The sequence below is a fragment of the Babylonia areolata genome, chromosome 8 (assembly GCF_041734735.1).
Source record: "Babylonia areolata isolate BAREFJ2019XMU chromosome 8, ASM4173473v1, whole genome shotgun sequence".
Taxonomy (NCBI): Eukaryota; Metazoa; Mollusca; class Gastropoda; order Neogastropoda; family Buccinidae; genus Babylonia; species Babylonia areolata.
In genome coordinates this window covers 6,309,200-6,334,199 of record NC_134883.1, presented here as the reverse complement: position 1 = coordinate 6,334,199, position 25,000 = coordinate 6,309,200, and the positions used below count along the sequence as shown (strand labels likewise).

Here is a 25,000-nt window from a genome sequence, read left to right as displayed (position 1 = left end):
GTCAACACCGCTCTCTCACTTCTGCAGACACCCAGCCTGCTTGCTTCACAGCCTCACTGCAGTTAGAAGAGCCCCCCCCCCCCCTCTCTCTCCCCCCTCCTTCACCATCCCCCCCCTCCTTCCTTTTTGGCTTGTTCCAGAGAGACAGGGAGAGAGAGAGAGAGTTTAGGAAGTAATCAGTAGAAAAGTGTACAACTTCACGGCAACTGATTAAACTGCAACTTATCGAGATTCCCTTGAAGAAAGGTCGAGTATCTCTGTGTTTCGCCTTCTGTCGGGGGCACAAAAAGGGGGAAAAAAAGAGGAGGGCAAGAGAAAATGTTGGGTGGGTGTGGCGGGGGGGTGGGGGTGGGGGGGGGATGGGGGCGTTATGATGGGGCGGTGAGACGATTGAAAAGGTAAAGGTGGTGGTGTACTGGCGGTGGTGGTAGTGGTGGTGGTAGTGGTGGGGTGGGGTGGGGGTGGGGGGTTGGGGGGAATATGAAGAGGGTTACAGAAGGTCGGGGATAAAGACAGAGAGAACTGTTGAGAAAGAGAAAGAGAGAGACACACAGAGAGAGAGGGGGGGGAGGGAGAGGGGGAGAAGAGAGAGAGAGAAATGGAGAGAGAGAGAGAGAGAGAGAGAGAGATTGCGAGCTAGCGAGCGAGAAAGAGAGAGGGGGGAGAGAGAGAGGAAGAGAAAGAGAGGTATACAGAAAGAATGACAGAAAGAATGACGAGAGAAAGAAAAAAAAAAGAGAGATAGAGTCAATGCCAGTCAGATGTATCAGAATGTCAGGCCTCTCTTGCCCATAACGCGAGAGATGATGACATGTTGTGTGTACAGGGGAATTTTTTTTTTTTTTACAAGTCCGTAGCTTGAATCCGCACATTCATTGCTTTGTGAACAAAACCAGACAGCTTAACTACAACGGAAAGAGAGAGAGAGAGAGAGAGAGAGAGAGAGGAACAGAGAGAGACAGAGAGAGAGAGAGGACGGCGTCAATGAAAGAGAGATGAAGAAGACAGAAAGAAAGAGAGAGAGGGAGGGAGGGAGAGAGAGGGGGAGGGAGAGAGAGAGGGAGGAGAGAGAGAGAAAGGGAGGGAGAGAGAAACAGAGAGAAAGAGAGAGACAGAGGCAGAGAGAGAGAGGGGAAGAGAGAGAGGAAGGAAGAGAGAGAGAGAGAGAGGGAGGGAGAGGGAGTGAGAGAGAGGGAGAGAGAGAGAGAGGGAGAGAGAGACAGAGAGAGACAGACAGAAACAGAGAGACAGAGAGAGACAGAGAGAGAGACAGAGAGAGAGAGAGAGAGAGAGACAAACACACACAGACACAGAGAGAAAGAGACAGAGAGAGTGACAGAGAGAGAGAGGGAGACAGACAGACAGAGACAGAGAGCGCAGAGCAGGGAGGTCAAGGTGCTGACAAAATATTGAAATTAATTGAGAAGGACGGAAAGGAGTGACGGGGGAGAGGGGGTTGGGGAGAGGGGGGGGGGGTGGTGGTGGAAGAAAACCAGAAAACGATTTCCGGTTCCAGAAGCGACAGCTTGGTGATGGAGACGAACAGGAGGCGTCAATACAAGAAAATAATGAGTTTTCCACTGCCGTCAATCTGGAACGTTCTTCAACTGGGAGAAGGAAATTTTAAAACAAAATGAGATTGAGAGAATGACAAGAATTCGGGGGAAAAAAAATAATATCTCATATGACAATTATGTTTTCAGCTTGGAATATTTGGCATTGCTCTATAGTTTCACAGATTCACCCATGCAGACAATTGTTTTTGTGTAGCACCTATCTATCTATCTATCTATCTATCTATCTATCTGTCTATCTATTGATCAATCGATATGTCTATCTATACACACACACACACACACACAGAGAGAGAGAGAGAGAGAGAGAGAGAGAGACAGAGAGAAGATACATCATTATTTTATATATTACTCTTTAGACACAATAGATGAAAGAGAAACAAATTGGATGTGGTAAAAGTATGCAGATGAAATTATTGAATTTAAGTTTCTTCAGTACCATTTTGCCTCCCCCCCCACCCCCCACCCCCCTACATTTGTGTTCCAGGTAAAGGATAGTCAAGCAAGCAAGTATGAATTAATAATTCCCTAAGGGAGTGTCGTCGGATACTGCGGCAGAAACGAGTCACAATTCCACTGTTCTTCTTATCACACTGGCAGGATCGCGTTCTGTGACCCGATCATATATGGACGGGGCGACACACTTCCTGGACACAAACGGACACGGACAAATTGTGTTGAATCGAAAATGGAGATGAGTCAAAGAAATCGAGATGAGTTTCAGCCGACAAACATATGTACGCACACAGAGAGAAGGGAACATGAGACATACATACAGGCACATTGACAGAGAGAGAGAGAGAGAGAGAGAGAGAGAGAGAGAGAGATGAACAGAAGAAGAAGACAGAAAGAAGAAGAGGGAGATAGGGAGGGAGGGAGGGAGAGGAGAGAGAGAGAGGGAGGGAGGGAGGGAGGGAGGAGAGAGAGAGAGAGAGAGAGAGAGAGAGAGAGAGAGAGAGAGAGGAACGGCGTCAATGAAAGAGAGATGAACAGAAGAAGAAGACAGAAAGAAAAAGAAAGAAGAAATACAGAAATTCACAAAGAAGAAGAGGAAAGAAAGAAAGAAAAAAAGGACATAAAAAATGAGGTAGAAGAAGAATGAAGACAGGAAGAAAAAAGAAATAAAGAAAAGGAATAAGAAAACATGAATTTTAAAAAAAAAAGAACAATGAAGAAAGAAAGAAAGAAGGAAAGAAAGAAAGAAAGAAAGAAAAAAGGACAGAGAAAAATGAGGTAGAAGGAAAAAAAATGAAATAAAGAAAAGGAATAAGAAAACATTGATTAAAAAAAAAAAGAACAATGAAGAAAGAAAGACGGAAAGAAAAACAGACAGAAGAAGAAAAAAAAGGAGTGAAAGGACAAAGAAAGTACAAAAGAAGAAAGAGAGAGGGAAAGAAAGAAACCAAAAACAACCGGAGAGAGAGAGAGAGAGAGAGAGAGAGAGAGAGAGACAGACAGACAGACAGACAGACAGAGACAGAGAGACAGAGACAGACAGACAGACAGACAGACAGACACACACACACACACACACACACAAAACCAACACACACTCACAAGCACACACACACACACAAACACAAAACCAACACACACACACACTCACACACACACACAAAACCAACACACACTCACAAGCACACGCACACACACACACACACACAAACCAACACACACACACACACACACACACACACACACACACACACACCACAAAACCAACACACACACACACACGCACACACACACACACACACACACACACACACACACACACACACACACACAGTGCTGTCCACTCCTCACCTGCACGGCCTTGGTCTTTTCGTCCAGCATGGCCTTCATCTTGATGCGGACACCAGCGATCAGGTTGAAGACGTCAGCACTGGTCCTCGTCTTGACTCTTACTGGACTGTCAGGACGGCTGTACTCCTGCCACACACACACACACACACACACACACACACACACAGAGGGTCGGTATTGTATTGTATTGTATTGTATTGCGTTGTACTGGACTGCACTGTATTGGGTTGCATTGCATTGCGTTGTAGTGTACTGTATTGCATTGGATTAAATTGGATTGGATTGGATTGCATTGCATTGTACTGGATTACATTGTATTGGTTGCATTGCATTGTACTGTATTGTATTGCGTTGCATTGTATTGGGTTGTATTGTATTGCATTGTATTGGGTTGCATTGTATTGTACTGTATTGTATTGCATTGGATTGCATTGCATTGCATTGTATTGCATTGTACTGGATTACATTGTATTGGTTGCATTGCATTGTACTGTATTGTATTGCGTTGCATTGTATTGGGTTGCATTGCATTGCGTTGTATTGTATTGTATTGTATTGTATTGTATTGTATTGTATTGGATTAGACTGGATAGGATAGGTATGTACTGGACTGCATTGTACTGGTTACATTGCATTGTATTGCATTGTATTTTCATTGTATTGTATTTTGTCACAACGTATTTCTCAATGCGACATTCGGGCTGCTCTCCCCAAGAAGGAGCGCGTTTCAACAGTACAACGCCACAATATTTCTCCTTGTTTTATGCGAGCAGGTGCATTTGTTTTTCTGTCAAAATGAAGAATTCAAAAAGAGATCTAAAGAGTTTTTCCAGGTACAACCCTTTTAGCTCCGGTGTTTTGGGTTTGTTTTATATTTTACGCGCGCAAAGTGTATACTACACACGGGAACAAGGTTTATCGTTTCATTCCAATGACTAGCCCTTGAACCACCACTTAAGATCTAGTGGAAGGGAAAAGTACTGACGAGTGTGTGATTCGAACCTGTGCGCTCAGATTCTCTTGCTTCCTACACTGATGCGTCACCTCTAGTACTCAGAAAGGGAAAAAAATCTGCTGATGAGTTTACTGTTCTGGCGCCCCCATTTTTGTGTGTTGGTAACATAAGACAAAATTGTTTATCAAAATACTGTAGACCCCACCCTAACTGTGAAATTCCACTTGTTTTCTGGAAAAGAAACGAAAATTGTTAAAATTGAATTCATTTACCTCTTCTGTGCGTGTTTCCTTTCGACAAAATTTTGTCTGTCGCTACGGAAATGAATCTTGTCTATTACTGGAGAAATATGACTCCTTAATATGTAGTTGCTTGTTTGCTTGAGTAGAATATTTTTCTCTTTTTTTCTGACACCACTCTATTTACCTATGTGCGTACAAGATGCATGTGTGTGGTTGTGTCATTGGTCTCCAGTGGATACAAGTGGATACATCCTTGCCTTGTGTACTGGTTCAACATACAGCAAATTGTAATCATAATACCCTGTGCTCCCTTGGTAATTTTTTGTTTTTACTGTGCTGCCCAATCATATAATGGTATGCCGCTCATTCCGAGTCCCCCAGTACACAGCCCCCCCCCCCCCCACTTCCTCTTACTCTTGTTTAATCAAGTAAATCGCGTGTGTGGGGAGGGTGGGTGTGGGTGTATGCTGATTATCTGGTTGTGGTTTTCCGCAATTTATCTCTGTTCTTATCTTATCTGTCTATTATAATCAATGTGCAATATAGTAGGCTATGCTTATAATTATATTCAAAATAATGTTTCTTAATTCTTTCTGTTTTTACATTAAGAATACCAGTTATTACCTGCAGTGTGTGGATGTATGTATGAAACGGTGTATGTGATTTTTTTTTTTTGATTTTTTTTTTTTTTTTTACATTTGTGTCTTCGTAATATTCGTAAAAGCTGTTGTTGACTTTTACATTTATGTTCCCCATGTTGTTTACTTGTCTATGTTGTGATAATGCATCTGACCAAATTTTTCCAGTTGGAGATAATAAAGTTATTCTTATTCTTACAGATTAAGTCTGCCGCAGTCCCAGTAGCAACACTCCACCGGGAACTATCGATGCTAGATCGCCATGAAGGTCACACACACACACACACACACACACACACACACACACACACACACACACACACACACACCGATGGCGTTTAGAATAGTGCCTGTTATGATTCATCAACCGAAACGTCTTCTACGAACGAACTCTACTGACGACAGTAATCCTCAGTCGCGGACCCAGACTGAGTTGAGCTGGGTGAGCATCCCCTCTCCGTGCCTCTGGGGTGGGCAGCACCACAAAATCCAACGACAGTCGTACAGAAAGTTTCAGTTTCAGTTTCAGTAGCTCAAGGAGGCGTCACTGCGTTCGGACAAATCCATATACGCTACACCACATCTGCCAAGCAGATGCCTGACCAGCAGCATAACCCAACGCGCTTAGTCAGGCCTTGAGAAGAAAAAATAAATAAAAAATAAATAATAATAATAATGATAATACTAAAAAAATAAAAATAAATAAATAAAGAAAATAATAATAATAAAAAGAAAATAAATAAAATAAAAAGAACTATGTGAATAAATAAATAAATAATAGATAAATACATAAAACAGAACTACTACTACTAATAATAGTAAAAACTTGTTGAAGTCAACTATAAGTGTACAAAAAAAAAAAAAAAAAAAAAAAAAAAAAAAAAAATTAAAAAAAATCAATAAATAGAATAAAATAAATAAGCTCTATTTCAGGAAAAGCACCAAATAGGTTTTCATCACCGTCATCATTATCATGATTGATCTTTCAGTTCTCCCACCCCCTGTCCCTTAATCTCTCTCTCTATATATATATACATATATGTACATATGTGTCTGTGTGTGTGACAGGGAAGTAACGTAATGTAAACGTACAGAAAATGTGCCGACACTACGACCTTGACAGAATGGATGGGATATCAAAACGGCGGTCGCCAATGGCAGCAATGCAGGATAAATTTATTTCAGGAATAAACAAAGAATTTTTTTTTCACGTAAAAAGAATTCATAATAAATAACTCTGTTGACAAGCCAATGTGACATCTAAACCAAAAATACAAGTAGACACAATGAGAGAGAGAGAGAGAGAGAGAGAGAGAGAGAGAGAGAGAGAGAGAGAGAGACGATTATGTCGAAGCGCTCTCCCTGAGAGAGTGGCACTAATTTCACAAACACAAGTACGTTGTGAATAAAGAGTGATACGATTTCAAAATATGATTATCGTAACACCTATGCGTGGGGTAAAAAAAACAACAACAACCCAAACCCACGATGATCTCTCATCATCTCTCTCATCTATCCCTTGACCCGTAGGTGGGTCGTTGGGGCACCATGGATGACTGCCTGGTCAGCTCGCGCCACCTGCCTCGGTCCTCAGCGGCCCTTTGAGTTGTGGCAAATGGCAGGCCCGTCCACTCTTTGATGTTGTCCTCCCACCGCTTTCTCTGTCTGCCTCTTTCAAATTTCAAGTTTGAAGAAATTCAACACAATAATCATTGACAATTCTACGTGTATGGAAAACTCGACACATGAATTTTTACTTTTCTTCTTTTGCCTCATTTCCCTTTCTCCTTCTTCCCAACAAACATCTACTTTGTTTCTTCTTCTTCTTCTCGCTGATACTCGATGCTTCTGTTTTTTTCACTTTGTGTTTCCCTTCGCTTATTTTTTGTTACCCTAACAGAGGATGAAGAATTGCTGCGTGCTGATGTTCAGACGGAATAAACGTCAATTTAGGCGCTCCGAGGAGATGTCTGCCCAGCCAATTTGACCTTTTCCTTCTTCTGTCTTTTTATTCTTCTCGACTTCAGCCCTCTGTCTGTCTGCCTCTCACTTACTCGGCCTGTCTCTTTCAATTTCTGCTGTTCAGGGATAGCGTGCGCACGTGTATGCAGTGTGTATACGTGTTGTGTGTGTGTGTGTGTGTGTGTGAATGTGTGTGTGCATTTACAGTGCTTATTCAATAAATAAAAAAACCAACAGAAAAACAAATGTCGACTGCTGCTTGCTGCTGTTTTTACCCGCAATGATAAAAAGACAAAATATCCTGATTGTGGAGATGTGTGTCGAAATATATCTGTGAGTTCTGTTCCCAAGGGGGGACCCAGGCATGCCTTCTGGCGTCGGGTAGTCAGGGTGAACCCCCCCCCCCCCCCCCCGGACATCCGCCCCTCTCTCTCACCCCCCCCCCCCCACCCCCCGTCTCCTTTCCTCTCCTGGTCAAATCGAGTGCCACCAGAAAAAAGAAGAAGAAGAAGAAGACGAAGAATCGAGGACAAGAAAACACACACAAAAACACGAAGACAGATGGCAACATGACACGCTAAATGTATGAGAAAGCTGTTTGTGGAGAGAAGGGTGAGAAAAGAAGTTTGTTTTTCTTAAAATAGGTGTTGGGGACGGGGAGGAAGGAGGTGGTGTGATTGATCACGTGAGTGTGTATGCCACTGCATTCTGTCTGTCTGTCTGTCTGTCTCTCTCTCTGTGAAGCTGACTCGGCAATGAAATCGCCTCGCGTGTTACAAAGGATCTGGGAAAGATTTCCTTTTGTACCACTCTTCCTCACAATGCACTTTCTGTCAACAGATTAGTGAACGTTGGTTTCAATGAAACTAGCCAGACTTCTGCCTTCTTTTGACATTCTAGACCATCGTGGATTTTGTTGTTATTGCTGTTGTTGGTGTGTTTTGTGTGTGTGTGTGTGTGTGTGTGTGTGTGTGTGTGTGTGTGTGTGTGTGTGTGTGTGTGTGTGTGTGCATTTACAGTGCTTATTCAATAGAAAAACAAATGTCGACTGCTGCTTGCTGCTGTTTTTTTTTACCCGCAATGATAAAAAGACAAAATATCCTGATTGTGGAGATGTGTGTCGAAATATATCTGTGAGTTCTGTTCTCAAGGGGGGACCCAGGCATGCCTTCTGGCGTCGGGTAGTCAGGGTGAACCCCCCCACCACCCGGACATCCGCCCCTCTCTCACACCCCCCCCCCCACCCCCCGTCTCCTTTCCTCTCCTGGTCAAATCGAGTGCCACCAGAAAAAAGAAGAAGAAGAAGACGAAGACGAAGACGAAGACGAAGAATCGAGGACAAGAAAACACACACAAAAACACGAAGACAGATGGCAACATGACACGCTAAATGTATGAGAAAGCTGTTTGTGGAGAGAAGGGTGAGAAAAGAAGTTTGTTTTTCTTAAAAATAGGTGTTGGGGATGGGGAGGAAGGAGGTGGTGTGATTGATCACGTGAGTGTGTATGCCACTGCATTCTGTCTGTCTGTCTATCTGTCAGTCAGTCTGTCTGTCTGTCTGTCTGTCTCTCTCTCTCTCTCTCTCTGTGAAGCTGACTCGGCAATGAAATCGCCTCGCGTTTTACAAAGGATCTGGGAAAGATTTCCTTTTGTACCACTCTTTCTCACAACGCACTTTCTGTCAACAGATTAGTGAACGTTGGTTTCAATGAAACTAGCCAGACTTCTGCCTTCTTTTGACATTTTAGACCATCGTGGATTTTGTTGTTATTGCTGTTGTTGGTGTGTTGTGTGTGTGTGTGTGTGTGTGTGTGTGTGTGTGTGTGTGTGTGTGTGTGTGTGTGTGAATGTGTGTGTGCATGTACAGCGCTTATTCAATAGAAAAACAAATCTCGACTGCTGCTTGCTGCTGTTTTTTTACTCGCAATGATAAAAAGACAAAATATCCTGATTGTGGAGATGTGTGTCGAAATATATCTGTGAGTTCTGTTCCCAAGGGGGGACCCAGGCATGCCTTCTGGCGTCGGGTAGTCAGGGTGAACCCCCCCCCCCCCGGACATCCGCCCCTCTCTCACACACCCCCCCATCGTGGACCATCGTGGATTTTGTTGTTATTGCTGTTGTTGGTGTGTTGTGTGTGTGTGTGTGTGTGTGTGTGTATGTGTGTGTGCATTTACAGCGCTTATTCAATAGAAAAACAAATGTCGACTGCTGCTTGCTGCTGTTTTTACCCGCAATGATAAAAAAAACCAAAATATCCTGATTGTGGAGTCAGGGTGAACCCCCCCCCCCCCCTCCTGTGTTACAGGAGGACCCAGGCATGCCTTCTGGCGTCGGGTAGTCAGGGTGAATCCCCCCCCCCCCGGACATCCGCCCCTCTCTCACCCCCCCCCCCCCCCAAACCCCCGTCTCCTTTCCTCTCCTGGTCAAATCCAGTGCCACCAGAAAAAAGAAGAAGAAGAAGAAGACGAAGACGAAGAATCGAGGACAAGAAAACACACACAAAAACACGAAGACAGATGGCAACATGACACGCTAAATGTATGAGAAAGCTGTTTGTGGAGAGAAGGATGAGAAAAGAAGTTGGTTTTTCTTAAAATAGGTGCTGGGGACGGGGAGGAAGGAGGTGGTGTGATTGATCACGTGAGTGTGTATGCCACTGCACTCTGTCTCTGTCTGTCTATCTGTCAGTCAGTCTGTCTGTCTGTCTGTCTGTCTGTCTCTCTCTCTCTGTGAAGCTGACTCGGCAATGAAATCGCCTCGCGTTTTACAAAGGATCTGGGAAAGATTTCCTTTTGTACCACTCTTTCTCACAACGCACTTTCTGTCAACAGATTAGTGAACATTGGTTTCAATGAAACTAGCCAGACTTCTGCCTTCTTTTGACATTCTAGACCATCGTGGATTTTGTTGTTATTGCTGTTGTTGGTGTGTTGTGTGTGTGTGTGTGTGTGTGTGTGTGTGTGTGTGTGTGTGTGTGTGTGTGTGTGTGTGTGTGTGTGAATGTGTGTGTGCATTTACAGTGCTTATTCAATAGAAAAACAAATGTCGACTGCTGCTTGCTGCTGTTTTTACTCGCAATGATAAAAAACCCCAAAATATCCTGATTGTGGAGAAGTGTGTCGAAATATATCTGTGAGTTCTGTTCTCAAGGGGGGACCCAGGCATGCCTTCTGGCGTCGGGTAGTCAGGGTGAACCCCCTCCTCCCCCCCCCGGACATCCACCCCTCTCTCTCACACACCCCCCCCCCACCCCCAGTCTCCTTTCCTCTCCTGGTCAAATCGAGTGCCACCAGAAAAAAGAAGAAGACGAAGACGAAGACTCGAGGACAAGAAAACACACACAAAAACACGAAGACAGATGGCAACATGACACGCTAAATGTATGAGAAAGCTGTTTGTGGAGAGAAGGGTGAGAAAAGAAGTTTGTGTTTCTTAAAATAGGTGTTGGAGACGGGGAGGAAGGAGGTGGTGTGATTGATCACGTGAGTGTGTATGCCACTGCACTCTGTCTCTGTCTGTCTATCTGTCAGTCAGTCTGTCTGTCTGTCTGTCTGTCTGTCTCTCTCTCTCTGTGTGTGAAGCTGACTCGGCAATGAAATCGCCTCGCGTTTTACAAAGGATCTGGGAAAGATTTCCTTTTGTACCACTCTTCCTCACAACGCACTTTCTGTCAACAGATTAGTGAACGTTGGTTTCAATGAAACTAGCCAGACTTCTGCCTTCTTTTGACATTCTAGACCATCGTGGATTTTGTTGTTATTGCTGTTGTTGGTGTGTTGTATGTGTGTGTGTGTGTGTGTGTGTGTGTGTGTGTGTGTGTGAATGTGTGTGTGCATTTACAGTGCTTATTCAATAGAAAAACAAATGTCGACTGCTGCTTGCTGCTGTTTTTACCCGCAATGATAAAAAACCCAAAATATCCTGATTGTGGAGATGTGTGTCGAAATATATCTGTGAGTTCTGTTCTCAAGGGGGGACCCAGGCATGCCTTCTGGCGTCGCGAAGTCAGGGTGAACCCCCCCCCCCCCCCCCCCGGACATCCGCCCCTCTCTCACACACACACCCCCACCCCCCGTCTCCTTTCCTCTCCTGGTCAAATCGAGTGCCACCAGAAAAAAGAAGAAGAAGAAGACGAAGACGAAGAATCGAGGACAAGAAAACACACACAAAAACACGAAGACAGATGGCAACATGACACGCTAAATGTATGAGAAAGCTGTTTGTGGAGAGAAGGATGAGAAAAGAAGTTTGTGTTTCTTAAAATAGGTGTTGGAGACGGGGAGGAAGGAGGTGGTGTGATTGATCACGTGAGTGTGTATGCCACTGCACTCTGCCTGTCTGTCTGTCTCTCTGTGTGAAGCTGACTCAGCAATGAAATCGCCTCGCGTTTTACAAAGGATCTGGGAAAGATTTCCTTTTGTACCACTCTTCCTCACAATGCACTTTCTGTCAACAGATTAGTGAATGTTGGTTTCAATGAAGCTAGCCAGACTTCTGCCTTCTTTTGACATTTTAGACCATCGTGGATTTTGTTGTTATTGCTGTTGTTGGTGTGGTGTGTGTGTGTGTGTGTGTGTGTGTGTGTGTGTGTGTGTGTGTGTGTGTGAATGTGTGTGTGTGAATGTGTGTGTGCATTTACAGTGCTTATTCAATAGAAAAACAAATGTCGACTGCTGATTGCTGCTGTTTTTACCCGCAATGATAAAAAAACAAAATATCCTGATTGTGGAGATGTGTGTCGAAATATATCTGTGAGTTCTGTTCTAACGGGGGACCCAGGCATGCCTTCTGGCGTCGGGTAGTCAGGGTGACCCCCCCCCCCCACCCCCGACCCCCGCCCCTCTCTCACACACCCACCCCCCACCCCCCGTCTCTGTCTCTGTCTGTCTATCTGTCAGTCAGTCTGTCTGTCTGTCTGTCTCTCTCTCTCTCTCTCTCTCTCTCTCTCTCTCTCTCTCTCTCTGTGAAGCTGACTCGGCAATGAAATCGCCTCGCGTTTTACAAAGGATCTGGGAAAGATTTCCTTTTGTACCACTCTTCCTCACAATGCACTTTCTGTCAACAGATTAGTGAACGTTGGTTTCAATGAAACTAGCCAGACTTCTGCCTTCTTTTGACATTCTAGACCATCGTGGATTTTGTTGTTATTGCTGTTGTTGGTGTTGTGTGTGTGTGCGCGTGTGCGTGTGTATGTGTGTGTGTGCGTGTGTGTGTGCATACATGCGTGTGCGCACGTACCGTTTGCTGTGCTTATTCAATAGAAAAAAAATGTCGACTACTGCTGAAAGGATATATTCCATGGATCTGTCACGATATTTGGCATCTGGTCAACTGTAACCAAGAATCAAGCATACACAGATCCACTGGGGTGTAAACTTCCGGAGTGCTGACAGTGACTATCATTTCTCGTTTATACCAACAGCCACTGAGCAGTGGTTAGAGTAACGGGCTGACGTGAGGTTTTGGGTTCGAATCTCGCAAAAAAAAGCAAGCAAACAAAAACACATTGCCATCCTTGTTGAATTGCCTGGTCCCGCCCAGCTCATACACTGGATTTTGGTGTTTAACGGTTTCGAGTGGAAGAGTGGAAACATTGGACTCGTAGCATTGCAGAATCTCCTCAGGTGGGTGACCTCACGGCAACTGAGAGCTGCCTCGTGACTGATGTTGCTGCAGTACGGCTGAAAAGAGCCTTGCTGAGCTGGGTGTGTGGCTGGATGTGGGGTGTGTGGGACAGGAGTGGTTGTCAATAAAGACATAGGGGCGGAATTAGGGCAACACCGAAAGAAGGAAAAGGCACAGAAAACAAACGTGAGACAGAGACACCCCCCATACCCCGGGCGCGCAAATGTCGAGAGAGTAAAACGAACAGATGTGTGAGGGGCAGACAAGCGGAGAGACAGAGAGACAGAGACAGAGGTATAACACACATAAAATACACAAGCCCATAAACACATATCCCACAAACCCTTTTCGCCCACAAAGCCGTTGCCATGCGACCCCACACATTTCCTGAACTCCACAATATATACCTCACTTGTAGGTCTGTGTGTCAGTACACCTTTGCTCCGGTTACGATCAATATATGCCATAGATTCCTCAACCCTCTCATACACACTCACAGCATTAATGCTAGACCCCAAAGTCTGACAAAAACCAGTGGACAGAGAATAAAATCGTGTCATAGAGAGACAGAGGGGAGAGAGACTTTCTAATCATTCCAGTTAGAGCTCAATATTCTCCGGTGTACTGTGTAGATGAGAACCTTATGATCATTATATATATATATATATATATATATATATATATATATATATATATATATATATGTGTGTGTGTGTGTGTGTGTGTACAGAGAAAGAGAGAGAGAGAGAGAGAGAGAGAGAGAGAGAGAGAGAGAGAGAGAGAGAACGTGTGTAAAGCCTTGCTGATTGTGTAAAGTCACGCAATCTGTTATAATATTATAACACATCACAGCTTCTTGTTTCACTACAACGAATTTGTCGATTTGCACACTTTCATTCCATCACGTTCAGAGAGCATAGTGACTGAAGCATCATGTCCCGTAATACACTACTGTGTGTGTGTAGTGTGTGTGTGTGTGTGTGTGTGTGTGTGTGTGTATGACTGTGCAGTGTGTGTGTGTGTGTGTGTGTGTGTGTGTGTGCGTGCGTGTGTGTGTGTGTGTGTGTGTGTGTGTGTGTGTGTGTGTGTGTGTGTGTAGTCACATTTTGGTGTGTGTATGTAACATAGATATAATGTTTTATGTTAACAAAAGCGTTTTTGTAAAGCACCAAGAGCAGATTTCTGGATAGTGTGCTATATATGTATCCATTATTATTATCATTATTATTAATACATCTACACCCCCGCACCCCCACCCCCGCCCCCCACCCCTCCAAAAAAAAATTCCCTAACCTTCACCCCTTCTCCTGTGAAAAAAGAAAATATCACACACACACACACACACACACACACGAACACGAACACACACACACACACACACACACACACACACACACACACACACACACACACAGCCTGCATTCCCCAGACCCTGTGTTCAGAAGGATGTCGTGCACAAGCACTGCTAGGAGCTCCACACATGATGCTGTCTGAACTTGAGGTTGAACTCACGAAACACTTCAGCATCAGATCGCATGACTGCACGCAGCGTGATGAAACTTGCACACAACCTTTAGCCCATACCACCACCATTTTTTTTTTCTTTTTGAAAGTTTGGCGTAAAAAGGTTTCTAATTCTGCGAAAGCTGTGATGTACTCCGCGAATATACTGCTCCAGTCAGGAAGGCCTCTCGGAGAGCAAATGGCTTCACACGCACTCCCCAAGCAGTATTCAGTATTTAGGAACATTCGAGTCCACCCGGGTCTTCAAATCCAAAGGCAAATTTGCCCTCACTACCAGCCAAGGGGGACTGTCCACGAGGTTGAGGTAAACATGGCGGATCCTTTGGTAGCGTTGGTTTTGTCGAGGGATAATAGGCGTGCTTTGGGGTTCGTTCCTTTATTTCTCTATAGTCTGTTCATCTAAGATGATGATATTAGACTGAAAATAAATGATATTATTATTATTATTTGGATTATTATCATTCCTATCGTATTGATGATTGTTAGTATTAATTAGAAATCGACATTTCTGTATATTCAAATGAAAAGGGGGGGCAAAGGGGAAGGGACTAAGAAGGGAAGAGAGAGAGACAGACACAGACAGGCAGAGACACAGACAGACATACAGAAAGAACAGAATGTGGAAAAGATAGAGTACAAAATCTAAAATGGAGAGGGTGAGTGTCAGTGATTGGAGAAAGAAAAGCATAATATTGGAAGGGCGTGTGTGAGAGGCGGGACGGGGGAAGCGGGATTAGGACCAAAAAAAAAAAAAAATTGTATGCACTACTTCTGTAGATTATTTTTTTGTAAAGAGGTTCATGTGGGGACAGCCCATGTTTTGCTGAACTCTCTCGAAAATGCTCTGAACTGTAGTGCTGTAAAAAAAATAAATAAATAACATGAGCTTCCAGAAGGGAATCACAGGGATTCTATTTTTCGACATGGGCAAGCTGCCTGAGGGCACCGCGCGTGTCTTGAATAGGAAGATAACTGAACCTTCAAGGTAAACTGTCCCCGCGAGACCCAACCATGTCAAGAGTAACTTGCCCAAAGGTAAAATGAATTTTGTCTTGACTCTAATAAAATGTAAGCGGAGATCCCCATGGCTTGCAATCCATGTTTCAATCCGAAAGACTTCATCACTTCAAAAGAACATTTTTTTTTTGTTACCGGATATATTCGGTTTATACAAAATCGTTACAGAGAACGTGGAACTCAAAGAAAAAACCCGAACTATTCTGATGCAAACTTTTGTTTCGGCAATTCCCACATGCAGTCAACTCCTGAGTCTTTTCAGTCAGATTAGACCAATGAGCGGAAGTGGTGATATCAACTTCCAGGCAACATAGTTTACTGATCTAATTATGACGGAAAGTTCCATTGGATACAAGAAATTCTTGATCAAAGGAGCTATATCCACAAAGCACAGATTAGATGGGGCCTTCACAGCAGTTTCCTGTATCATACACAATTCACAAAGTGCTGTGTGAACTGAGCGGAAATGGGGTGATGTCTTCTAACCGCCATCTTGGCCTATTTTCAACAAGCCACGTTATGTTTGCCAGAAAGTTTTTTCTTTGATCTTCGCAGTTTCAGGATATTTTGGTCTGTTAGAACTCCCATTGCTATTGCCACCAAATGAATATCAAAAATACTGTGCCCCATATTGTTATTCTAAGCTGGTTTGCGTGTTTTCTTTTAGCATGATATATGAATCTGAACATTTGACAGCAGTTAAAAAAAAAAAAAAAAAAAAAAAAAAAAAATCAGAACGCTGCTCTCTCTCTTCTCTTGCATTTGTAGCGACACGCACACAAGACGGGTGCGGTTTTTTTGGGGGGTGTTTTTTTTCACCCTCTCAATTGCGTGTCATTTTTACTCTAATTTATATGCTTCTCCACTCTCCGCCCTCTCTCTAACTCAATGCAGTTTAAGCTTTTCACTTCTTAAAAATAGGTGGACCCAATGAGGCTGACACAATAAGCCAGTCAGATGATTCCCTCTTGAATTATAACATGAAACACAGCGCTGTTTGAGGTGGCTTCTCTTTGCTGTGTACACTGGGCTGGATGTCTGTATCATAAATCAGTTATCGTGCTTTTATCCACGTTCACTGCAACTTGGCACAGGTATACAAGCGATACGTGACCAGTATTACACATGATTTAAAACAACACCAACAACAACAAAAATGTATCAGAAGCGTAAACAGCTCTCAAAACAGGGTTCCCTGTGTTTCCCGAGTGATATATTCTTGTGTGTAACACGTTGTGCTACTGTTTCGTGTGCATTTTTCAAATTATGACCTACTCAATATTTCGCATCATATTTCGACCAGCATGAACCAATATACAGGACATTCTAATGGTCACGTGAGACCCGTTTCGTATGACTGACAGCTAATTGAACACGACTGATAAAAAGGCAGGTCAAATTCGAATTTTGTACATATGAAGAAAAAAAAATCACTTTTAATCCACCTCTCTCCGATGGCCATGACAGTTTGTGTCACACGAGACGTGCGGACCACAGAGACGGACTAAAAAGAAGGATCTCACTGATGATGAACTCCGAGTTACAGACCATAAGTCATTCATTGGCGTGTGGTTTTCGGATCGGATTTTGTCGTGACAAGCTGGATTCTGAAAACAACTTGGACACGGGCGTTTCTATGCATCTATTTCATGTAACAACAACGACAACATCAACACACAAACAAACAAAAACACACACACACACACACAAAAACAACAACAAAAAACAACAACATACACACACACACACACACACACACACACACACACACACACACACACACAAAACCCAGACAAAAACATGTCTTGTAACATAGGCTTTCGATCAGAACATCGTCGAGCCTCGAAACACGTGCAGCAGGATGGATCCTAGCAAAATCAAAGACGATAAACACTGACTGAATGAGGCTATCGGTTTGGTTTCGTTAACTAATAATTAATACTGTCTGCTTCATGTATGCGCTCTGCTCACCATTGTCAATCTGGACATTAAGCTAAGATTCTCTCTCTCTCTCTCTCTCTCTCTTTTCTCTCTCTCTATCGCTCAATCAATCAATCTATCCCCCCTGTCGCATGGGCTTTTTAAGCTAATTACAGAAAGTGCCAAAGTGTCGCTGATCTCTTATTAGTTTATTCAACTCCAGATATGTTTTTCTTTTCTGTTATATTTTGTATCTTTTGCGCCATTTCTGTTCTGATTTGTACCCACTATGTCTCTGGAGCTCCACAGCTGATGACATTACATATTTCAGTGCTCAGATTTCTCTTTCAATAAAGAATCACTCTCTTGATCTTTCTCAGCATCCCTCCCCCTTCGCCCTCCCTAACCGCCGATCCCAAACCATTCGTCGACCTATTTTAGAGGAAAATGTCGACATTCTGGTCATCGGCTTCCCACCCCCACTCCATCTTTTTATGCTGATCGAACCCACCACACACCCCTCCCTCATACCCCTCTCTCTACACCCCTTCCCCACAAGCGATAGATTCAACAACTTCTTCAAAACTGCTTGGCTATTTTCCTTCCAGGCACGTTCTCTTTCATATCAGTATGCTGACCGCTGCTAACAAGCACTTGCTGTGATCAGACTGCGAGCTGCCAGCACGGCCCAGTGGGGACCCCACACCCTACACCCCCCACACCCACCCCACCAAATCCATCATTCGCCCATGTCCCTCCCCCTCCCTCCCCCTGCCCCCGCCACACATTCACCTAATCCATCATTCGCCCCACTATTTGCAACTGATGTCGGCAGAATTTCCAGAGAGTTGGTTTTTACGGCAATCTGGAATTGTTTCTCTGGTCATGTGCGTTCCTGATCGCTTTTTGGTGTTGTTTCGTTGTCATGTGCGGTAATAACTGTGTGTGTGTGTGTGTGTGTGTGTGTGTGTGTGTGTGTGTGTGTGTGTGTGTGTGTTCTGGGTTTTCCCTTCTGTTACATGATTTACTCAGTGAAACTGTGTCTGGAGAAAAGGAACGTTGACAAAGTTGACTTTATCTATAAAAAAGAGAAAAGTTTGTAACTGCAAAAATTCATACTTCCTTATCACGCAACATTCAGCGGGTAACTAAATCCATGTGTGAATAAAGCCTGGGTACAAGACTTCCGTCTTGAATCTCTTGATGTAAGTAGCATCGCTGCAGTAATGGATGATGTAGGGTGGATGTACTGGAACACATGGGAATCGGAAATTAACCGACCGTGTGGTTATGGTAGGGGGTTAAATTGTGATAGACTAGGTCTGGACGAATTTGGATTAAAAGAATTAAAGAGGGTTAAAGCGATTTAAAGGATCCTACTCGCAGCGCCAATATGTAACCTGTCAGGTTGGTTACAAGAACAAACGAAAATTTCAATCGACACTCGCAGAGCTACTCTTATGTGCAGTGGGAGAACATTTGCAAAAGTGCATGTCGCGAGAGTTCGTGGGAAATTATAGCATTATGGCCACAGAGATCCCCACTTCTTCAATAAAGATCAACTTAAGAAGCCTTGGAGGTGAAGTAAGGAAATCCCGAGAGACATCGCATCACATCGCCAAGTCTTCATTTCGGTGGATCACCTCACTGGTGACCGCTACCACCAATCTTTATGTTCTTTTTAATATTGATGAATGTCATGGGTATTGAGTAAGTACCACCCCGTATTTTGAAATGTGCTATGCTTTGCATTTTCTAAAATTAAATGAGGTTTGTTTGTCCTCTAAAAATACTACATGATTTTAATTCCCTTTTCCTCAATCACAACATGTACATGTGATAGTCGTACGGTCACTGGAAACATCCACATTGCTGGTGGCTGGGGGTACATACTTGAAATAAATAAACAATAAGTTGCGCACACAATTAAGCATTGCAAAAGTATGTTCTTCTACAATAGAAAACGCACGTCGTGTTGGCTCAATGAAAAGCACTGAAAGTAACTGCAAACGTTTGTGTGTGGTGCGTGCGCGCGTGTGTGTGAGTGCGCGTGCACATACGTGTATGTATGTATGTATGTATGTATGTATGTATCCATGCGGTCGACACACAAAGGAAAGAAAGAAGAAAACAAGGAGCACCCCATTGACCATTGCCACATGGAACGTGCGTACGCTTCTGGACAGAGGCGACTCAGACAGACCACAGAGACGCACAGCACTCATTGCGAGTGAACTAGCCAGGTACAACATCGACATCGCTGCCTTAAGTGAGACCAGACTGGCAGAAGAAGGCGAAGTCTGTGAGCGAGGCGCAGGCTACACCTTCTTTTGGAGTGGTCGCGGACCTGAAGAGAGACGTGAGGCTGGAGTTGGCTTTGCAGTGAAGACAACCTTTGTTGGCAAGCTGGCTGGCCCCCCGAAAGGAGTGAACGATCGCCTGATGACGATGAAACTCCCTTTATGCAACGGGAAGAAGTTTACCACCATTGTCAGCGCCTACGCGCCCACCATGACCAACCCGGATGAGATCAAGGACAAGTTCTACGAGGACCTGAACGCTGTCATCACCACTGTTCCCAACGCAGACAAGCTCATCATTCTTAGTGACTTTAACGCGAGAGTTGGCTGTGACAGCACCTCCTGGGAAGGCGTGATTGGGAAGCATGGGGTTGGTAATTGTAACAGCAATGGTCAACTACTTCTCCAGACATGTGCCGAGCACAACCTTCTTATCACAAACACCGTCTTCTGCCTCCCTACCCGTAACAGGACGTCATGGATGCATCCTCGCTCTGGGCATTGGCATCTCATCGACTTTGTCACTGTCAGGAAGAGGGACAGGCAGGACGTACGAGTCACGAGGGCCATGTGCGGCGCTGAGTGCTGGACAGACCACCGCCTTATCGTCTCCAAACTCAACCTCCGCATCCAGCCCAACAGACGGCCTCAGGGCATGAAAGCACCCAAACGCCTGAATGTCAACAAGCTGGAGCTAGGCAACATCAAGCAGAGCTTTGCTGACACCCTGGAGGAACGCCTTGAGTCCACCGTGCTGGACAACCAGAATGTGGAGGCAGCATTGGGCGCACTGCATGAGACGGTGTTCAACACTGCCATGGAGTGCCTTGGGCCTTCTGCCAGGAAACACAAAGACTGGTTTCATGAGAACTGCACTGAGATCAAGCAGCTGCTGGAAGACAAACGCCAAGCCTACAGAGCCCACATTGAAGATCCCAAGTCACAGTCAAAGAAAGACATACTGAAGAGCGCACGCAGCACCATCCAGCGGAAGCTGCGGCAGATGCAAGATTCCTGGTTGAGCAACAAAGCTGATGAGATCCAGGGCTTTGCAGACAGGAACGACATATAGAATTTATATAACGGCCTGAAAGAAGTCTACGGTCCCACCACCTCCGGATCTGCTCCACTCCTCAGTGCTGATGATTCTACCCTAATCACTGACAAGGACGGGATCCTTGAGAGATGGGCTGAACACTTTGACAGCGTACTGAACCGCCCTTCCACCATCAATGATGAAGCCATCGACCGACTCCCCCAGGTGCCAGTCAGTGAGTCGTTGGATGCCATTCCAACTTTGGAGGAGACCCAGAAAGCTATCCGTCTGCTATCCAATGGCAAAGCCCCTGGCTCAGACTCCATTCCAGCTGAGGTCTACAAAGAAGGTGGTATGGCGCTGACTGAGAAGCTTCATCAGCTGTTCCAGCTCATCTGGCAGCATGAGGCAGTTCCACAGGACTTCAAAGACGCTTCCATCACACACCTGTACAAGCGCAAAGGAAATCGTCAGGCCTGTGACAACCATCGTGGAATATCCCTGCTGTCCGTCGCAGGCAAGACTCTGGCCAGAGTGCTACTCAACCGTCTCATAGCGCACCTTGAGCAAGGTCTCCTACCAGAGAGCCAGTGTGGCTTCCGGAAAGAACGCGGGACTATCGACATGGTGTATGCTGCCAGGCAGCTCCAAGAGAAGTGTCAGGAACAGAACGCCGACCTTTACTCCACCTATGTCGATCTGACCAAGGCCTTCGATACTGTTAGCAGAGATGGCCTCTGGAGAATCATGGAGAAGTACGGATGTCCCAGAAAGTTCATCACCATCATACGGCAACTACACAATGGGATGCTGGCCCGAGTCCAAGACAACGGAGAGACTTCAGAACCATTCCCTGTCTCCAACGGAGTCAAGCAAGGGTGTATTCTTGCCCCCACCCTGTTCAGTCTCATGTTTTCGGCCATGCTGACAGATGCCTTCAGAGACGCTGACGTAGGCATTGGCATCAGGTACCGCACAGATGGCTCACTCTTCAACCTCAGGAGGCTTCAAGCAAAAACCAAGGTGAGGACAGACACCGTCAACGACTTCCTGTTTGCTGATGACTGCGCTCTCAGCGCTGCCTCCGAAGGTGACATGCAACACAGCTTCGACAAGTTCTCTGCTGCCTCACAATCAGCACAAAGAAGACTGAGGTGATGCACCCAGCCAGCTCCAGGAAAGCTTTACGTTGAACCAAACATCTTCATCAACGGGCAACGACTGAACGCGGTGGACAAGTTCACATACCTGGGCAGTACACTCTCTCGCACAGTTGTCATCGACGACGAGGTGAATGCCAGACTCGCCAAAGCCAGCGCTGCCTTCGGCAGACTCCATAAGAACGTTTGGAACAGGAGAGGCATCACCCTGGAGACGAAGCTCAAAGTATACAAGGCCATAGTTCTCACCACACTGCTCTACGGATGTGAATCATGGACGGTCTACAAACGCCACGCCAAAAAGCTGTACCACTTCCACACCACCAGCCTCAGAAAACTTCTCGGCATAAAGTGGCAAGAGAAGATCCCTGACACAGGTGCTCACTCGTGCAAACTTGCCCAGCATCTACACCATCTTGATGCAGGCCCAGCTGCGCTGGGCAGGCCATGTAGTTCGCATGCCAGACCACTGGCTCCCCAAGAAACTGCTGTACGGCGAACTCCAACATGGCAAGCGCTCCCATGGAGGCCAAAAGAAGCGCTTCAAAGACACTCTGAAAGCTTCTCTGAAGGCCTTCAGCATCAGCCACGACACATGGGAGCTGAATGCAATGGACAGACCAAAGTGGCGTTCAGCTGTCCACAAAGGCGCCAAATCCTGTGAGGCCAACAGAATCGCTGCAGCACAGCAACGCAGACAGGTCAGGAAAAGCAGGGCCAGCAAGTCCCCGACAGCCGCCACCACCCCTGTCCACACTGCGTCAGAACCTTCCGGGCGCGAATAGGCCTGACCAGTCATCTGCGCACCCACAGAGCCCAACCCACCCACCCCCAGGATGACTAGATGGTCCTCGTCGATCCCGACGGACGAACCACACATGAATGTATGTATGAATGCACGTGTGCATGCGCGCGCGCGCGCGCGTGTGTGTGTGTGTGTGCGTATTTATGTTTAAACGTGTCTATGGGGGCAGACAGATGGAGAGAGAAAGACACAGAGGGAGAGAGAGAGAGAGAAAGAAAAAGAAAGAGAGAGAAAGGAAAGAAAGAAAAGAGAGAGAGAGAGAAAGAAAGAAAGAAAAGAAAGAGAGAGGGAGAGAGAGAAAGAAAAGAAAAGAAAAAAAAGAAGAGATAAAGGTCAATGGCAAAAAGCACACGCAAGGCCCACAAAAACACCTCATTTATCTATATGCTAATCAAACAAGAAACGCCTTCGCCCCTCAGTACACATTCTGTCCGTCCTCTTTCTTCTCTTTTTCTTTGAGGACAATCGTTTTCTTGACTTCCATCTTCCCTTCTTACATGCTCGCGAACTTTGCATCTAGACGGCTCACTGGGAGCCATCAAACAAATTTTGTTTTTCCCCAAAGAATCTTTTACTCTTTGTAAAATGGCCTTTTCCCCCCCATAAAAATGTCCTTTCTTCTTAATCTTATTCATAGGGTATTTTGCATCTTCCAAAATGTCAAGATATAATTTCTCATTGCAAGACAGTTACCTCTGTCCGTCTGTCTGTATGCCTATATTTCCGTCCGTCCGTCCGTCCATATGTCGATCAGGCATCGTCAGCTTTTCGTCTGTCTGCCTGTCCATCAGCTTGTTGAATAGTGTATGCATGCACTCGTTTCAAGAAAAACAACAACAACAACAACAACAAAACAAGAGTTGAAAACACACACCGCAAAATGAGTAGGTTCACTCTGATTTTTTTGATTTTTTTAACGACTGGTATTAACTTGGATTGATATGGATTTCACCATTATATTCATTGATACTTTGTGCATGTGAATATACAGACTTCACCACACTTAATTTCTCTACGAGATAATAAAAGTATTCTGATTCTCTCACAATGGTTCCCTGTCAAAAGAGGGTGCAGACAAAGTGATCCGATATCAATCGTCGAGCCACGACGGCCTTTCAGCACTCGTCTCTCTGTTGGCGGGCTTCGCTGCACCCTGCAGGATCTCCTCTGACAGTGTGGCCTCCTGGCGACCCAACATCGATGGCTCCCCATGGACTACCGATGCCTGGAACCGCGACAGACGACAGTGTATGTTCGGGAGGCGGGGGACGGTGGTGGGGAGGGGGGGGGGGGGGGGGTGGGGGGGGTCCGAATGACCGGAGTGGGAGGAATGCCACTGAAACGGTACAGATGGTGGGGGAAAAAATTGTGTGGACTCATACATTCCTTCCAAGCAGTGGCTTTTAACATGTTGAGTATCACCGGGTTTTTTTTGTTGCTGTTTTTTTTAAACAGTATTTTATTTGGAACATGTCACAATACAACACAGATATCGATGAACAGGACAACAAGAAAATCTTACATAAAGTCCTGTCCTGACACATGTACATGCTGAATATGTGACGGATGTCATCATAACTAGAAGTTAAGCGTTCAGGCAGCCATATACCACGTTCTGGGGTAGGTAAATGCAGGATGTGTTCCAAACACGCGACGGGAGGGCCGACAAGGACTAAGGGAAATGTTACTTGTGTGTTTCAACGCTATCCGTGTGAAAGCATGTAAGCATGGGGATGAGGAAGCACGTTTTGTCCGAGCACGGTGTCGCCTGCTTCATGAAACTGAAACTGAATCTACTTGTTCTTTTAATCATTGTCATATTTTTACCACTACTGCTGCTGCTACTACTACTACTACTACTACTATGCTGCTGTTGTTGCTGTTGCTACTAAATAAATGAATAAATCAGTCTCTCTCTCTCTCTCTCTCTCTCTCTCGACACTTCCCCCTGTACCCCAGTCTCTCTACCCCCTTCTCCACAATAATTCCCTCCAGCCAGTGCATTATTTCCGCTCTCCCACAGGTCAGTGTGTGTGTGACACGGAAACCCATTAGAGGGCGGAGGCAGTGAGGGGCGGGGGTGTGGGGTCAGTCCCAGCGGAAACGGGATTACCGGACACACGAGGAGGCGGCTTGACGTCACGGATGACGAGTTGCACGTGGAACGTGACCAGACTGCGCCAGCTGTGTGACTGGCGGTAACACAACCACCACGATGCTAGCCGTGATATGAAGGGAAACAGGGACGCTGGGAAGCCGTTGATGACTATGACTTTTAAAACGCATTCGAGCTCAGTTTAAAAAAAAAAATCACTTGTGAACCTGGTATCATGGTGATAAATGAATATATTATTATCTTCGCACATTCGGATCTATTCTTCTGGTTCTTATGAAGTAAAACTCTGACATTGTGAAGTTTGTTCAAAGTTTATA

General features: G+C 45.1%; 1 protein-coding gene across 1 annotated transcript in view; it reads right to left on the bottom strand.

Annotated features, from left to right (window-relative positions):
• The window catches only part of LOC143284488 (voltage-dependent calcium channel subunit alpha-2/delta-3-like), a 670,968-nt gene that overhangs the window by 215,623 nt on the left and 430,345 nt on the right, over positions 1 to 25,000 (bottom strand). The window contains exon 4 of the mRNA XM_076591175.1: positions 3,381 to 3,506. Coding sequence (XP_076447290.1) covers positions 3,381 to 3,506 — 126 coding nt within the window. The remainder of the gene's footprint in view (positions 1 to 3,380; positions 3,507 to 25,000) is intronic.